The 18,332-nt window shown below is 42.6% G+C and overlaps 2 protein-coding genes across 3 annotated transcripts in view; one reads left to right on the top strand and one right to left on the bottom strand.

Annotated features, from left to right (window-relative positions):
- Vsnl1 (visinin like 1) overlaps positions 1-9,750 on the top strand; it is a 124,415-nt gene extending 114,665 nt beyond the window's left edge. For both annotated transcript variants that reach the window (XM_058578373.1, XM_046441300.2), the window contains exons 3-4: positions 994-1,209; positions 8,487-9,750. In XM_058578373.1, coding sequence (XP_058434356.1) covers positions 994-1,209; positions 8,487-8,684 — 414 coding nt within the window. In that variant the 3' untranslated portion in view covers positions 8,685-9,750. The remainder of the gene's footprint in view (positions 1-993; positions 1,210-8,486) is intronic.
- A 7,214-nt stretch (positions 9,751-16,964) lies between these two features.
- Smc6 (structural maintenance of chromosomes 6) overlaps positions 16,965-18,332 on the bottom strand; it is a 77,794-nt gene continuing 76,426 nt past the window's right edge. The window contains exon 27 of the mRNA XM_046441302.2: positions 16,965-17,469. Within this exon, the coding sequence (XP_046297258.1) occupies positions 17,361-17,469 (109 nt within the window). The 3' untranslated portion in view covers positions 16,965-17,360. The remainder of the gene's footprint in view (positions 17,470-18,332) is intronic.

The raw sequence follows: 18,332 nt of genomic DNA on the forward strand, positions 1-18,332 counted from the left end.
CAGAGATGTTCACGGAGAAATATGTACCCATGCTCCCAAAGGATGACAGCCATAGGGACACAGAGACAGCTGGCCAGCAGGTCCCCTGAGCCAGTAGCATGACTTAGAAAGAAATAAGAACACCAGCGAGCCACCTCAGTATTGCTGTAGCCCCTGTAGTTGCTGGTTTTATTCACCCAGAAACAGAACCACATACCTGGCCTCTCCACTTTGAATAGCACTTTGGTTTGCTTTTGCTTTTGGCTTTGAGGTACGTCCTCCTGTTGGAGGTCAGAACCCCCTGCTGTGTGTGATGGCCTAGGTTCCTGTCCAAAGAGACCCAGGCCAGCCCAGACTGACTCTCTGAGGTCTTATCTCCTCTGGGTCTCTGCCTCCTTTTTCTCTGCCTGTCCATTTTCTGTCGCCCACGCACCCTCCATGACTGCTGGCTCTGTGAAGAAACCTCTTTATCTCTCGAAAATAAGCCCAGTCATGTTCTATTTTTAATGGGTTTTAAATGTCTGTTCTGCAAAAGAAAATTCCCTGTAAAAAGAAGTCAGAAACCAGAACTCACTGAGGGAGGAAGCAAGTTCGGGTTGGGCTCTGGAGCTGATGGGGGAGAAACCATGTCCAGCAACCTCCCTCCAGCCCCATGGGGAGAAGTTTAGGCACCACCCTGCCAGGCTGCTACCTGCCTCAGTTGCCCCGGGAGAAGAGTGACCAGAGGGACCACACAGAAGGAGCACTAGCACCTTGTGCTTGTTGACCGATTCCCAGCACCATCAACCCCCAAATCACATGTCACCAGCCTCACCTGAAGGAAAGGGTTGGAACCTGTGCTTGAGGACATGAGGAGAGAAGGCCTCCCTTCTGCCTCCCACCCTCCCAGAAGCACCGGAATGGGAGCAGGCCCGGCCCCGGGCATCCGCTGGCCCTTGGCTCTCTCTGGGCCAAGACCAAAGACCTTCACTTCCCTCCCCTGCTGACCTCTGTCCTGTGTGTTCTGCTTTGCAGTTCTTCCCTTATGGAGATGCCTCCAAGTTCGCGCAGCATGCCTTCCGAACCTTTGACAAGAACGGGGATGGCACCATCGACTTCCGGGAGTTCATCTGTGCCCTGTCCATCACCTCCAGGGGCAGCTTCGAGCAGAAGCTCAACTGGGCCTTCAACATGTACGACCTGGACGGCGACGGCAAGATCACCCGGGTGGAAATGCTGGAGATAATTGAGGTGGGCTTCAGATGGGACTGTGCCCAGGGCAGCTGGCACCCGAGCAAGGTCCCCCAAACAGCTTCCTAGGGCCTGTGCTTAGGTGGCTTCTCTTCTTCCCTGCCTGGAGCCATGCTGGTCACACACCAGGCCTTCACTTCCCCTGCTTCTCTTCCCCACTGCAGCACAGAGTCTGGAGAAGTCCCAGAACCAGTATTGGGCCCTTCCTGTTGGCCTTTTAACCACCCAGTCACAGACGACAAGGTCTTCCACAAACACAAAAGTCTGCTGCACACAAAAGATGTTATTAGGCACTTTCTCGGGCCCTTGGTGGTCCTGCTTTGTTGGATATGGTCCCCTTTTCCTTACACCACCTTCCTGGGGTGGGCATCAGAGGCAGCCAGGGGCTCCAGAGTACCTCTCTCCAGATTCCCACCATTCCACAACGTCCAGGGTCCTTGTCAGTCGTATTTGCAATTACCCAGCATTCCTCTGCCTCCGCTCTGGCCTGGACGCTCCCTGCCCTCCCTGCATGCTGCTCTTCTCCTCTAACCTCCATCTCACTTGGGCCTTCTCCTTTCCTCCCTCCCCCAGCATGCCCCACTGCCCCCTCCCTCACTGTGCTCATCTCTGCCCACACCTCCTCTCCCATCAAGGCCTTCCTCTAGCACTGCCATCCCAATGTGCTCACCCCCACCTAGCCCAATCTGACCCTCACCAAGAAGGCGTTCTGTCACAGCATTAGTCACCTACCCCCATGACCTCGCGTAAGAGAATGTCGTAGAACACACACCCCGAGGAGAAGGACTTGGTCAGCTCACAGCTGTACTTTCCTGGGACCTCACCCCATGCCTGCAGCAGCTGATGTAGGCCAGTGGCTTTTCCTGACTGTCTCAGTGTGCTGGCCCAGCCCTGCCTGGCCACTACAACTTGGGGAAAGAAATGCACTACTTGCTGTAGGCAAGAGTCCATCCTGGAGCTGGGGTGAAGGGCACCCAACCCCAAGGGCAGAAATTCAAGAGGCGTGGGTCGCCAGATGAGAACTGGTAATGATGTTAAGACAAGCAGCGCAAAACCAAGTATCCCAAACCCTCAGTGTCCACACCGTACTCTTACACCACTCCCTGCTTCAGATCAAGACCTTTCTTTCCCCAGCCTGCCCCACCCGGAAAGGGCCTCCGAGATCGGGCCCTTTCACTCACACCTTCTCTTAGGGGTCTGAACTCTCTTATCCTCCCCTGTAGCTGCTTCCCTTCTATCCTCAGGGCTCCCTCCCCTTCCAACATGCACAGCAAACTAGTATCTTAGCTTTCTATTGTCTCCACTTCATTCAATTAAGATCCTCCCAAACCGGTTCTGAAAATACAGCTAAGAATTCTGAACAGGTGACTTCATCTTTTCACCTCTCTCTCTCTCTCTCTTTTTTTTTTGGTACTGGGGATTGACGTGGGGGCACTCAACCACTGAGCCACATCCCCAGCCTATTTTGTGTTTTATTTAGAGACAGGGTCTCACTAATTTCTTAGCACTTTGGTTTTTTTTTTATTATTATTATTAGTTGTTCAAAACATTACAAAGCTCTTGATATATCATATTTCAGACATTTGATTCAAGCAGATCATGAACTCCCGTCTTCACCCCGTATACATTTTGCAGAATCACATCGGTTACACATCCACTTTTTTACATTATGCCATACTAGTGTCTGTTGTATTCTGCTGCCCTTCCTATCCTCTACTATCCCCCCTCCCCTCCCCTTCTCTCCCCTCCCCTCCCCTCCCCTCCCATCTTCTCTCTCTCAGCACTTTGGTTTTGCTGAGGCAGGCTTTGAACTTGCCATCCTCCTGCCTCAGCCTCCCAAGCCACTGGGATTGCAGGTGTGCACCACCACACCCCCTCCACCTTTCTCGTTCTTTAATCTTTGGTTGCTCTTCCATATTCCTCCTAGCTCTCATCAAGGTCACTATGACCTTCCTATACAATAGGCTTTTCTAAGTTACTTCCTCTTTTACTTGTCCACCCATCCAATTGATGACCAATCCCATCCTCCCCCAAACTCTTCTTGAACCCTTGTCAGCGCCCATCAGCCAAAGAACACACCTGCAGAGACAGTGACAAGTTGAGTTTATTACCCCTTGCCCTGAGGCAATCGTGGGGAATTCAGTAAGAGTGTAGGTACGTACAGGATATGGACTTTTGTAAGGTGATCTGGAGTTGGAGGACTCAGGGAAATAGAGGTTCACTCTAGGTTGGGTACTTCCTGAGAGTGGGGATGCTTCCAGGATCAGGTACCTCAGCAAATTCCACATCAGGAAGGAAGACTACCCAAGACTCAATCTATAATTGGTGGAGAAGCTGCAGTCACTTATATTAGCAGGGATTGAAATGCATGCTATTTCGTGTTTTGTCTGTGTTCAGACATAATTACAGAGTGATTCTCTTTTTATCTTGCTCCATGATGGTCACAGGTGTCCTGTGAAATTGGTCATGTTTTCCGGGCTTGGCAGTGAAGACCAGGCTAGCTCACAGATGCAGGGGCCCTGGGGACAGTACCAGGCCAGCTCCTAGATGTCCAACTTACAATTTACAATTAGATTTGGAAACTTGGCCATTGGTAAAATAGATAAGAATAGTTAAAGTGGAGTTGGGGGGTAAATCCCAATTGGAGCAGCCCAGGAGAGTGGAGGAAATGCTGACAGGAAGCATAGAAAACTTCCTAAGCTTTGCCTGAGGAGAAAGATGGACCTTACTACTGAATGTCCCAACAAGCTCTCTCTGCTCTGGATGAATAGATAAGAAAACATGGAGCTGGGGATATAGTTCAGTTGGTAGAATATTTGCCTTGCATGCACAAGACCCTGGGTTCAGTCCCCAGCACCACACACACACACACACACACGCATGTGCACACACACACACACACACAAAAAGGTGTTACAGAGTGTTACTCAGCCATAAGAAATAATGAAATTATGGATGGAACTGGAGACTATTGTGTTACGCGAAATAAGCCAGACTCAGAGAGCCAATGTTTTTTTCTGATTTGTGGAAGATAGACCAAAACTGGGTGGTGGTGGAGGGGAAAATTCGGGGGATTCCATCAAAACAGAAGAAAGATCAGTGGACTAGATGGAGGGGACTGAGGGGGAGGGAGAAGGGGCAGGATGGGGGAAGACAGCAGAATGTATGTACATGTATGAATATACCACAGTGAATTTAACCATTGTGTACATTCACAAGACACTAACTGTATATATAAAAAAACTCCGACTGGTCAGAGTTAGAACATTCCACAGTCTTGTGTAAGTGCAAAGTTGTTCTCCATTTCTCTGTGGAGTTTCAACCTCTATGTACAGCATGGTTTGTAGACACAGATTAAGAGTCCCCTCTGCAGATTCCTGGAGTGCTCTCTCTGCGTAGCTATCTCTCTCTGGTCTTCTGCCCCAGAAATTCTGGTTAACTCTGCCTTCCCCACTCAGCTTCTGCCTCCTCAATTCAGTGAGAGGTATGAGGTAAGACCACCATACTGTGCTGCCTGGACCTCCTTCCTGCTCTGTGGTCCAGAAAGAACCCTGGGTGGGAAGCTGAGCCTCAGGGCTCCTCTCCTTCATTACCCTCTTCTCAGGAATAGCGTCCTGTGCTGCCAGTTGAAAACAACGGCTTCTTTTATTTTTGTCCCGTTTTCTAGTGCTCAGTAGAAGGCAAGTCAGTAGGGATAGCGCATCATGCTTGGTCACAGCTGACAGAGGAGTTCAGGCTTCTGCAACACGACACCACAGACTGGGTGGCTAGTAAACTGCAGGAATATATTCCTCATCCACTGGAGGCTGGGTGTCTGTGATCATGTCACTGGTGGATGGTGACGGCCTGCCTCCTGGGCCATAGAGGCACTTGGCTGTGTCCTCAAAAGACCCAGGGGGTAGGGGCTGTCTGGTGCCTCCTTCCCAAAGGCACTGATCCCATTCATGAAGGCACTGCCTTCATGACCCAGTCACTTCTCAAAGACCCCACCTCAAAACCATCAAATTGGGGTGAGGATTTCAGCACAGGAACTTGGGACATAGAGATTCAGACCACAGAAGGGAGCTTTAGGAGTCAGACCCTGGGGCTGCCTTGGTGTTTGTATGAAAAACAAACAGTCTGTAGGAATGACTGAGCCTGTAAACACCTGCCTGCTTCCTTCCTCTGGGTAAATACCCAGAAAATGGTAGTGACTCCTGCAGACTATCTTTAGGCTTCTGTTTTATTTTCCTTCTAGATTTTCCTCAAAAATCTCAGCTCTCAGCCGTTTCCACCTAGCCGGCCATGCCCCAGCTCCCACCCCTTCCCCCCTCTCATCACCACCATTCTGCCAGGTTTGGGCCCTATCACCTGAGCCATTGCATATCTTCCTGTCTCCAGGTCCCCTCTGCTGAGCCACCTTGACCAATGCACTTACAATAATAGCGTTTGCATTATAGCATTTCTGTCCTTCAATAGCTTCTCATGCATTGGACCAAAAACCTTTCCAGAGCAGGACTACATGTCCCCAGGCACAGCTCTGCAGCTCTGCAGCTATCTCAATGAGATCCCTTGGTTGGCATTCCTCCTAGCGCCAACTTGTCTGACCACCTCTGTCTCCTCACCCATGATACATGCCTGGGTACTTGGGCTCAGAACACTCCTTTTTCCTGGAATGTCCTTCATGGCCCTGTGCCTACCCAAATCCCCTCATCCATCCAGGTCTAGGTTCTCTGGCCTTGTTCAAGATGCTTTCTTGGCCTACTTCACCCCAGAATTCTTACCGCCTGTTGGCTCCTGTGGCTTGTTGCTGACCATTCTCTAAGGGCCAGTTTCTCTGCGAGGTGGAAGAGAGAGGAATATGAAGAGACACAGCCTGCTTTCTGAGAGCCTACTGACCCAAAAGCCAGAGAAGAGCAGGGGCCCTGAGAACAGTGAGGATGTGCTGGTATTGGAGGAGGGACCATTGGGAAGAAAGAAGAGGGAAGGACAGACAGTGCAACCTCGCTGAGGGACAGCATGTCTGACCTGAAGTGCTGGAACCAGAGCTAAATAAGGGGTCTACACAGTCTGGTGAATGAAAAAATAACTGAGACTTCATTATTTCTTCTCAGGAAGCAGAGTGGTAACATATCCTGTTTGAAAAAAGATCATACTAAACATTTGGATGCACGCAGGGTACCCCATGAAGTGTATACCTGAGGGAGGGTACGAGAGTCACTGATGGCATCTGACATTTGGTTTTGAGTCTGGGGTGCCCCTCCCCTGCCTGGGTCTCTGCATGGGGAAGGTCCTTTTTGGGTCATCATATTCAGTCCACTGCAGGGCTGCACCTTGGCTGTGGTCAATGAGACCATATTTCAGAGTTGCCAGCTGAGGCCCAGGAAGCTGTGTCTTGTTGCCCTGGCCTGATCAGTAGTGCCCCTGTCTTGGCCACTCTCTGCATACCTCTGCCTCATGAAAGGACTCTTGCTCTCACCTTTCAATGGACAGAGTGAGGAGAGCAGCTTACATACAGATAACCTTGTTCTCTCTTTAAAATCACAGTATAAAGCAGTCTCTGCCTGGCCTTTGGTCCCCACTCAGGTGACTAAACTAATCTGGCTCCTGTCTACCAAGAGTCCACAAAAATGAAGCTTCAACAGTCTGCCTCTTTTAAAGACAAATTCCTTAGATTTTTTTCCTCCATAGATCAACACAATCCAGTTACATAAATACACAAACACAAAACAGCTAATCTCAATGGATATTTAACTTGTTAATAAGGCATTTGCTAGTAGTTTACTCTCCCTAGTTAGCATTTTTAAAAACAGGTTTATTGAGTTTGTAGTTTATACAACATAAAATCACCCATTTTAAGTATGCAATTTAACAGTATTTTAGTTAACTTATAGAGGTATGCAACATCAACATAATCCCATTTTGAACCAACTCTATTCCCCCCAGTAAGAGCTCTCCTCCCTGGAGGTCTGTTCTGAAGCTCAGTTAATCACCGTTCTACTTTGTCTCTGTGGATATGGTTTTCTGGACATTTCACAGAGATGGGATCATACAGCGTGTAGCCTGTGTCTGGCAGTGGTGCAGTGGCTTCTCTTTCTTCTTGATGTGTACTCGTGTTATAGCATTTGTCAGTATTTCATTCCTTTTCATTGCCAAAATAGTAGTCCATTGCATTAGGCATATCATATGGTTTATCCATTTATCAGATGATGCGCATTTGTGTTTCCACTTTGAGGCTATTATTAATAATATCGCTTTGAACATTCTCATGCAGGTATTTGTATAGATGGGCATTCATCTTCTTAAAGCACTTCTCTAAGAAAGAGAACCACTTCTACTTAGGAAACACTCAATGAAAATTATGGACAATTGATTGACCTGGAGAACTGGAATCTTCTCCCTCTGTTCAATATACACACTCCCTGCTCTACAGATCTTCCTAAACTAACTTCTTTCAGAGCTCAATTTTAATGGTACACCTGGCTCTGTTGTCATAACACATAGTAAGTTCCGTACTGACTGGGCCCACATTTTATTTGTTCTTAAATCACCAAGGCTCGTGTTTGGTGACTATCATCTGTACTTCAGACTTAGAATATTTAAAATCCAACACAGCATTTTCTTTTCTGAATCTGTTCCTAATTCATGATTCTTGATGTCACCACCCAGCCACTGTTTCTATCCATTTTCTCTAGTCAGAAACCCAGGAACCATCCAGAATTCTATAGGTATTTGGCCACCAGACTCACATTTATTTGTTTATATCACTCTCTCATTGAAAACCATCTAAGAAATAAACTTAAATTCCTTTCCATACCTAGAACTTTGTGATCTGCTTCTTGCTTCCCTCTCTCCAGCTTCATTTCTCACCAACACTGCCTTTACCCTTCCTCCTACTGCTTCCTATCTTCACATGCCAACCTCCTACAACTTAAATGGATTTTTTTCATTTAATCACTATTTATTGAAGACCTACTGTGTGCCAGGCAGTGAGTCAAGTCCTGAAGTTACCGAAGGGAACAAAACACATAATCCCCCAGCTTCACAGAATGAACACTCTGGTGGGGAAGACAAAGCAGTTACTATTCTAATAAAGTGAGAGATGTTATTATGTTGGGGAAAGTGATATATATGGGTTGCCATGGGAACTTGACACACAGGAAATGAACCTTCTCTGGGGAAGGAGAAGCTAAGCCTTGAAGGATGGGTAGGATCCAGTCAGGTGAAGGGGAGGCAGGAAGAGCTGTCTGCTCTCCTGGGTTTTCTGGTAATATCGTCTACAATGTTCTTTTCCCAAGGCTATCTACAAAATGGTGGGCACTGTGATCATGATGAAAATGAATGAGGATGGCCTTACGCCCGAGCAGCGAGTAGACAAGATTTTCAGCAAGATGGATAAGAACAAGGATGACCAAATTACATTGGATGAATTCAAAGAAGCTGCAAAGAGCGACCCTTCTATTGTATTACTTCTCCAGTGCGACATTCAGAAATGAGCTGATGTCAATGCTATGGACTGCACAAAAGTCTCAATGTTCCATTCAGTCTGCAGCTATTCACACACACACACACACACACACACACACACACACACACACACACAAATATTGCTTGGACTACCTATCAAGGGACTTGCTTCTTGTGTTTGAAACACTTGTGTGCATGAGAATGTCATTTGCTAATGAATTTTAAAAGCATATATTATAAAACAAGACAAACAACCTGCCACAATGTGATATGTGTAATATCATTTCATTAAAAAAAAATCCTCCTCCAAAGGCTGGGCAGAAATGTGCTGCAAAGAGCTATATGATTTCTTGTACCTGTTTTGCTAATGCTCGTGTCCCCTTGATTATATAATGTTAGTAGCACTGAGACCCCCATGGTAATGTAACTTAACTACGAACTGTGTCACCATTCTCTTGTAAAATAGTACTGGACAGACACACAGACGGGCCCTTGGCTCCTGCGTCTGGTCCACACATAAGCGCTTGTATTATCGGTGAATATAAATGTACTACATTTGCATGCCTTTTGGGTTTGCCTTAATTCTTACCTCATTTGCATCCTATCAATCTGGAAAGAGCTGTTTTGGATGAATGCAATATAAAACTTTAAAATCCTGCTAAATGACTCACTAAGTATATCTATCTATATATACACATAAAACAAAGATATTATTTATTGAAAGTAAAAAAGAAAAGATGGAAATGTATTGATTTTTGCTTGTTTTCAAAGGCATTCAAAAAGGTGGTAATAGATGTCCCAAATAAATTTATAACATTTGATTTCCCCCAATTATTGCTTTGTAATTTTAAATTTGAAACTGATGTTCATTATTGTAATTGTTAGCTAACAACTTACTAAATCCACCCTTAAACCTGCACCTTTGGAATTTAAAGAATTAATGCCAACAAAAGGGAAAAACCAACCTGCCAACTTTTCATCCAGGCTCCTCATTAAGGGACAATTAATGTGGCATGTAATGTTTAAAGAAAACAGAAGACTTGTTCATTCTGAAAAATTGCTCATTATATGACAATAAACTTTATCTCAGTGTGACTTTTGTACTAACAACTTACTATGTTCTATACGACCAGGTGGAGGGCCCATCTGGTGGGCTGAGACATGTCCTCCCAGATAAGCCACTAGGAAAGACTTCTTCTTTCCAAATCAAAAGTACACTAGTTTTTAATTTATTTATTTTTTAAACTCGTTGTATTTTTTTTATTAGTTGGTCATGACAATACAAGGATCTTGACATATCATACATTTGAATCAAATGGGGTATAATTTCTCATTTTTCCAAGTGTACAGGTTGCAGAATCACATTGGTTCTACAGCCACATATATACATACAGCAATACTAGTGTCTATTTTATTCTGCTGCACTTCCTATCCCCTCTTCCACTAGTTTTTATTTTTAATCATGGAACAAAACTCTGCCCCTTTGGACCTTGAGAAAGGAAGGCAGGCAGAGGAGATTACCTCAAGAATTCCAGCTGGGGATATAGCTCAGTTGGTAGAGTGCTTGCCTCATATCAAGGACCTGGATTCGATCCCCAGCACCACAGAAACAAACAAGCAAAGAATTCTAAAAGCAGTTTTGCATTTTCAGAACTTACCTAAAGTTCAATTTCTTCATACAGTGCTGTCTCAGTGGTACTTTCACTGATGGTGAAGCATCTGTATCTGTAGCTGTACAGAAGCTATATGTGGCTATTAGCACTTCCAGCATGGCTAGAATTTTAAACTTTAATTAATTTAAGCCTAATTTGCTAGGTATAGCTAGTGACTCCTATATCAGATGCTGCAGCATTATATTATTCATTCAAGCACTTTTTTCTCCTACTACAGGGGATTGAATACAGAGATGCTTTACCGCTGAGCTACATTTATAGCCCTTTTTAAATTTTTGAGACAAGATTTGGCTAAATTGCCCATGCTGGACTTGAATTTTCAATCCTAGTGCCTCAATTCCTGAGTTGCTGGGATTTTAGGCACACATCACCACGCATAGCACAAGCACTTTTTATTCAGTGCCTTGTTTCCAAATTTTTTCCTTTGTCTTTGGATCATTAAATGATAGTAGAGACCAGGCATAGATTTCATTCACCCACTCAACAGAAAACTGTGACCAAGGAAACCTTTCTACAAACACTTAGTATACCACGGTAACTTAAACATGGATGGAACTCAAATTCTACCCAGAGAAATTATAGATGCATGTGTTAATAGAATGTCCTAGTGTCCTTACCTCCTGTGCATGGTGAGCCAAATTGTAGAGAGAGATCAGGGAGGTTCAGTGCCTCCAATACTCTTTGCCTACACTGAGTGAGGATGAGGTGGATGAGGAGGGACGCTTCCTTTGGATGGCATCTGGTTAAGTAGGCTCTGGGTCATTTCATCACGACAAGTTTTGATCATCTACTATGCACCCCAATGCTACCTTTTGTGTGTGTGTAGGAGACAACCATCAAAAACAGACATATGCAGATATCAAATTGTAAAAATTATGAAGAAAAATACAGCAAGGTGGGAAGAAAGGCAAGTGACAGGACATAGTGGTGGCTCTTTGCATGGTGTGGTGTTGTGATGTTTGAAATAAGACCTTCTGAAGAAAGGGAGGGAACCATGTCACTATCTGGGGCACTTATGGAAAATGTTCCCTCCAGCAGACTGGCCAGTTCTTTTCATAAGTAAAATGTAGAAACTGGAGCAGCAGATAAGAATGTTGTTCTGGAGCTCACTGCTGCTACTGTGCAGACTGCCTGGCAGGAATCCTGAAGAAGAGCTGGCAGTACTTACAAGTGTACATATGCCCTCTCACCCAGCATCCCCATTCCTGAGTATATTGCCCCAAGAAACACTCACAAAGGGCCACTCAGAAATATGTTCCAGGACCTCTGTGGTGGCTGCAGTGTGAGTATTGAAAGCAATCTCATGCTTCATCACTAAACTAACAGGTAAGTAAAATATGGTGGATGACCCTACGGTATACTTCACATGAGCTGGAAACAATAGGTTGATGTACCCATGGCAACATGGACGTATTTTTTAAAGACTGAGTGGAGGGGGAATATGATCTGCTTCACAGAATAGTATACATACAAACAAAAATATACATTTTCACAAAAGAACCCCCAAATCACATAAGATAAAGGAAATATCACATTTTACTGGTTTCTATGGGGGTGGACAGCAATTGGGCTGGTTTAGTTACTATTGCTCCACAAAAATTCAACCCCAAACCCAGTGGCTTAAAATAGAAACAATCATTTTATTAAGACTCTGGTGCAGCTCCAGTCAGTTGGTAACTGGAGCTGAAATGGGTTGAAGCAGCAGGAAGCTGGTGGGGATCTCTGTTCTCAAATCACTACCAAGGGCTAGTTGTGCTACCTCATAGCATGGCTGCCTCAGAGCAGTCATACTACTTATATGGCAGTTCAGAGTTCCAGGACAAGTATCTGGTGCAGTTGGAAGTTTCACTGTCCTTTTGATCTCACTTCAGAAAAACATGAACACAAAGTATCACTTCCATAGCATTATATCAGTTATAAGAAAGGCATATACTATTCATAGTCCAGAAGGGAATTAGACTATCTCTTGATGGAGTGAGGAAAGATTCTAGAAGAACATGAAGTATGAAAGATATTGTCATCTTTGTTAAACAAGCTGCCATAGTCTACCTCATAGCTGCAGTTCACATTTCTTCCCATACAAGATATGTTTTCCCAAGAAACCACAAAAGCCTCCTATCATGACTCAGAATCAAGCTTGAGGCCCAGGGTCTTATCATGTCAAGGCTTGAGTACACCATACTGAATCCCATTATTTATCATTATTATTATTATTATTCTCCTTCTCTTCCTTCTCCTCTTTCTTCTCCTCCTCCTCCTCCTTCTCCTCTTCCTTGTCTTCCTCCTTCTCCTCCTGTCCCCCTTCCCCTCCTCCTCCCCCTCTCCCCAACTCCTTCTCCTTTCTTCTTATTTTGGTACCAGGGCTTGAACTCAGGGTTACTCAACCACTGAACCACATCCCCAGACCTATTTTGCATTTTATTTAGAGACAAGGTCTCACTGAGTTGCTTGGTCTCGCTTTTGCTGAGGCTGGCCTTAAATCCTCCTGCCTCAGCCTCCTGAGCTTCTTGATACAAGGACCTGTGAGCCAAATGGATATCTATCTGCTCCCCTCTCCTCCCACAGTGTGAAATGGTATAGGCTTGGAGAAACTGCCAGGCATATATTTCATAAGATGAAGGAAATGAAAAGCACCTGTCTCTGATCCACAGCAATTCTGAGCTCCATTTTCCTGATTAGGGCTCAGAAATATTCTCTGGAGATTATTCTCCATGGCTCTTGGCTCTGCCTTTTGTGCTTATTGCTATCCTGAGCTGTCTTTCCCTCTTAACAAAAAAATCAGTCTGTATATAGTAGTTTTCTGTCTATGGATTGCCTACTCATAAAAGTTCAGGTGTACAAAGTCTTCATTTGTACTGTGTCTTACTCTTTCAGTTAAAGATGACACAATTGTTTTAAAAGCTTTATGCGTTTCTTATAAAGATCCACTGCATTAAAAGACACTTCTTATGAGATTGCTCTTCTTAATACCCTTAGAAGTCCTATTGCTTAATGGAGAGGGCCTGAAAGACACCCTTTTAGAAGTCAGCCTTTGGTCTGAAAAGTTCTAAAACTGCTGCCTTAGATCTTTCTGAGGTCCTCACAAAGGATCTTACAATACTACCCTGGAGTTGATTTTTGTACTGCAACCTTTTTATAATTTGAAAATCAGTTGCCACCTAGAGAACTATGGGAATGAAGAATCACCTTGGCTCCTTAATGGCATTACTTGTTCCTCTCACATGTCCTTATAGGCAGTGGACAGAGGGTACTTTTCACATTCTATCAGGAAATCTTGGCTAGAGTAATTGGCTACATGTATTTCCTATCTTACCACAGCTTCAGTATTGCCAAACTTCCGACCACCACCTAACAAGGGTCCACTTCCTGTCATGCCCTCACTGAAAGCATCCAGGCTTCTATTAACATCTTTATAGTCACACTTTAGATTCATGAGACCTTTCAGCCAGTACCATGTGGCTTAGATTTATTTTGGAACTTCTTTCAGCTACCCAAATCTTTTTTAGTTACTATTGCTATACAACAAATCACTCCAGTTTAGTGGCTTAAAACAATTATATCATGTCTCATGGTTTTTGTGAGCCACTACTTCTACAAAAACTCAATGGGGTAGTTCTGGCTTAGGGTATCCCAGATAGTTATAGTGAGACAGTGGAACACAGGGACTTGAAGCAGTGAGGAGTAACTGGGCGTCTCTCCTCTTCTTATAATCTGAGGTCTTCCCTGCATGGTTTCTCCACACAGTACTTTGGCTCCTTCCATGAACAAAAGAGTCCATTTCAGAGCCCATGAGTATTTCAAAGACCAAAGCAGGAGTTTCACTTCTTTTCATTGTCTTTTCAGATTGAGCCTTAGGAAGTCATACAAGGTCATTTCTACTGTGTTCCACTGAATAAGTGAGTCACAAATCTGCACAGATCTAGAAAAGACTTCACAAAGTAAGGATCTGTAAGAACATGGAAGGGTTCTGTTGTTGCATTTTTGGACAATAAAATGTCATGGAGAATGAAGAACAGAGGGGAAAAAATACTGTTGGATCAAAGCTGAAGGCAAATCCCTGAACTGAGGTCCATGCTTAACTCAGCATTCTGCAGTCAGGTTGCATTTAGACACACTCAGATCTAGCAAACAGAATCCTCACCATCTTCCTTGCTATCCCAACCAAAAGTGGTTCCTTCAGAAAGGACCAACTATAGGTAGGTCATTCAAGTAGGCTTAAATTCTACTGGGTCTAGCTTAACATCCCTGCCAGTGTCATTCCCATGCTAATTTAACTATTTAACCCCCTGCTGCTGTTGCAAAAGTAAAATGCCCTAAGATTCTTGTTTTCTAGGCCCAACTTTCTGCACTTAGCAGTCCCAAGTTTCTATATTTCTTAATTTTAATAACTATTTCTTAAAGGGCAACACCATTGCTTTAAGGCCTCATTTTCCCTGTCACTCAGGATCACAATTTCTGAATAAACTACCATTTTTTGGGGGGGTGGGGTACAGGGGGATCAAATCCAGGGGTGCTTAACCACATCCCCAGTCCCCCATTTTTTAAAATTTAGAAACAGGGTCTTGTTGAGTGCTTAGGCCCTCGATAAGTTGCTGAGGCCAGCTTTGAACCTGTGATCCTATTGCCTCAGTCTCCCAAGACTCTCACAGGCATGTGCCACCACACCCAGCAAACTACCTTCTTAAAGAGGCCAGACACTTATTCCAGTTTTAAGTCATGTCACAAGTAAAGCATAGACTTAAACAGACATCTTTGGAGGAGTTGATAGCAAAGGACGTACAGGGGTCTAGCAAGCAAAGGATAGTCAATTATATCTTCTAAGTAAAATGTTGGTCACCTAAGCCCCCCTGCAAGTTCACTGAGTTTCAGAGGTTCCAGTCCATGATCATGGCTGTGGTGAGGCAGCACATCATGGTGGGAGCATATGCCATATTTACATCTTGGCTTACTATAACACCATATTTGTCAGTTTGAAAATGATTTTAATCATTTCCAGTGCAAAGATTTGAGAAGGTAGGATTGAAGATCAAGGAAGCCTTTCTTCCTTGTTTCCTGGGACTTTATTCTAGAAGTTCAAGATCACCATATGACACATTTAAGTGACTACTAATAATAAAGAGACTGAAGCTGGTCAATTACTGCTTTTCCCAACTCACAAAACCATGACTTTAATGCATATAATTTTATTTTTAGATGTTACATATATTTTAAAAGAATAATTTCTTTTTATTCTTTTACTCTAATATTACTACTACTTGGAACACAGATGAAGGAAGATATGTTAACTTAAGGATGGCTGAAACCAAAATTTTGTGAAACCAAAGCAACGAATGACCTTCAGTTCAACAGGAGACTTTCAGATACCTAAGCATTATATTTCCCATTTTGTATTAAGAAGCATAATATTGAAAACTGTCACAAAAATTTACTGAGATTCCTTAGCTAATAAAAAATTAATGCATTTGGTAAATTCTACTCTGTTTATTTGAAAAAGCACACGTTAAAATAGTTTTGATACAAATGAGTTATAAATGTAACTTAAAAATCAGATTTTATGTGGTCAGCAGCAAATGTTTAGAACAGCACACATTTTCCTCTTTCTATAGTTGCAGATTAGAAAACAAGTTTTTGGATTTTTATTGGCAGCTTATTTCAATTTAAATCAAAATTAGACTCCTCCACCACCAAAACCAAAATCCAGTTTTTCTTATAGAAATGTCCTTGTTCTTAAAATACTGCTTTTCTTAAAATATTTCCTTTTCAGTTTCATAAATACATATTCTAATATTTATTGCTAGTAATATAAGGAATGCTTATTGATAATGTGTTTTTTTAAACAGTTTTGCACTAAAACTAGTATCAAACAGAAAATATGGGCAACAGTTCTATTCATGTTTTCTTTAAAAAGTCATAAATCACTTTTTCTATTTTTTTACAATAAACTATGTTTGATCATTCCTAGGGGCACACTTTTTAACATTTCTAAAAACTAGGATATTTCTTATAATTGAATGATAGCTCACCATCAAAGGTGCAGCTTTTGGCTCATTGCAGCTACTAACTGCTCTCCTGCTCCACAAGCAACCACCATTTCCCTAGCTTTTCTCCCAGCCCTGTGTGCACAGACCCTCTGTCCTGTATCCTCTCAGCTGAGAGAACCTTGATTGCAAACTGAGGGCTTTTAAACCAAGTCAGCAGGCATCTAGTCAGGATAAATAACTGCATCATTATCTATTTGATACTGGTTATACTGGTTACAAGTTCTTATTATATAGGGCACAGGTAAAGATCTGAGGAAAAAAGCATTCTGTCAGTTGGCAGTGCTTCAGTACTTCACAAGTGTCTTATAAACAGACAGCATCTTACATTTGATGATATACAATAATAAAAAGCCACAACCCAAATCTACAATTGAACCTCTGGGGTTAAAAATTGCCTGTAGGCAGAGATTTTGTAATTCTAGTCCTGTGTAGGGTCCTCATAACTAATAGATTTTGTAAAAAAAAAAAAATAGGTCTATTGTATGTATCCATAGCCCACACTTGCACCCCTTCTACAATGTGAAATCCCTCCCATCACCTACTTTTGATAATTTAATGGTAGAATGTAATATTCTGGAAAAGCAAAACTAAATAATGAGGTACTCAAATTTTTATTTTAATTTTTAAAAAATACTATAGAAATAAATCAAATTAAACAGATATGTACATATGCATATGTATAAAATTTTACTTCTGAAAAACAATCTACAAAAGTAGATGGCTAAAAATAAACAAACAAAAACAAAGAACTCAAAGCAATTTAAACCAGTACAATGTAACTGATTTTCTCAAAGGAAAGTAAAAGTAATTTTCAATTGCTGGTTGTATAGCTGGTTTCCTAGGCTTATTTAAATATTTTATTATAGTCAGATAAAAGGAGATTGTTTTATTTTAGAATATCTCCAGTCTCGTGTTATTCAAATAGTCCATATTTTTTCCCCTCACGAATCTTTCAGCATGAGGACAAAGCATATTAAATTAAAAATTTAGTTCAGTTGTCATCATCTTCTTGAGTCACAGGTCGGAAAGGCAAAGTAGTTTGTCCTCTTTCAGGATCAGACATTCGAAGAATTCTAATCAGTTTACTTGAAGGAAGTGAGCTAGAGAAAGCAAAATTCATTACTCAAATTTCCAAGAAAGTTTTTGTCCATTGAAAACAAAAATCTAGGGTAAAGCACTTGCCTACCATGTGCAAGGTCCTACATTCTATTACTAGCACCTTGGGGGAAAACAAAAAAACCAAAACACCAAAGCCTAATACTACTTCATGAAAATACAAACCTACATGATTGTTATTTGCTAAGATCAGGATACATCTAATATGAAGAGTTCTAGGAGAAATACAATTTGCAATAAGGAAATATTTGTTTTCATTTTTAAAAATTAACTTACAACTTAGATCCCATGGGTTTTCAGCATAGAGGAAAAGAAAATGAAGGAGGATATTTTATTTCAGGGATTGAACCCAAGGATGCTTAACTGCTGAGCCACATCCTCAGCCCTTTTTATTCCAAGACAGATCTTGCTAAGTTGCTTAGGCTGAGTTGCTTTGAATTTGCAATCAGCCTCCCAAGTTGCTAGGATTACAGGCATGTGCCACCATGCCCAGCTCAACTATTTTAAACTCTTACTCTTGTCTAGCCAGGAAGGAGTTACATGAATATTCTTAATCAGAAGTTTAAATCCCAAATGATCATAGGGCCATTTCAGAGGCCGAGTATCAACTCGTGACACAGTGCCTGACACACTGTAGATACCCAACAAATATAGATTAACAGCATAACAGAGTTCTTTATTTAGAAAGACTAGTATTTGCAAATCCCCAAGAAAAGAGTCAAGACTAGGGAAACCATGCATTGTTTCTCTGTACTACATATAATACTAAAATTATATTATTATTAGTTGGTCAGAGTAATCACAAAGAAACAAATTAAAAATAGAAATACTAAAAAGTCAATAATCA

Source organism: Marmota monax, unplaced genomic scaffold, assembly GCF_021218885.2.
Source record: "Marmota monax isolate L192 unplaced genomic scaffold, Marmota_monax_Labrador192_F-V1.1 WCK01_AAM20220418_F8-fsc00010, whole genome shotgun sequence".
Classification (NCBI taxonomy): Eukaryota; Metazoa; Chordata; class Mammalia; order Rodentia; family Sciuridae; genus Marmota; species Marmota monax.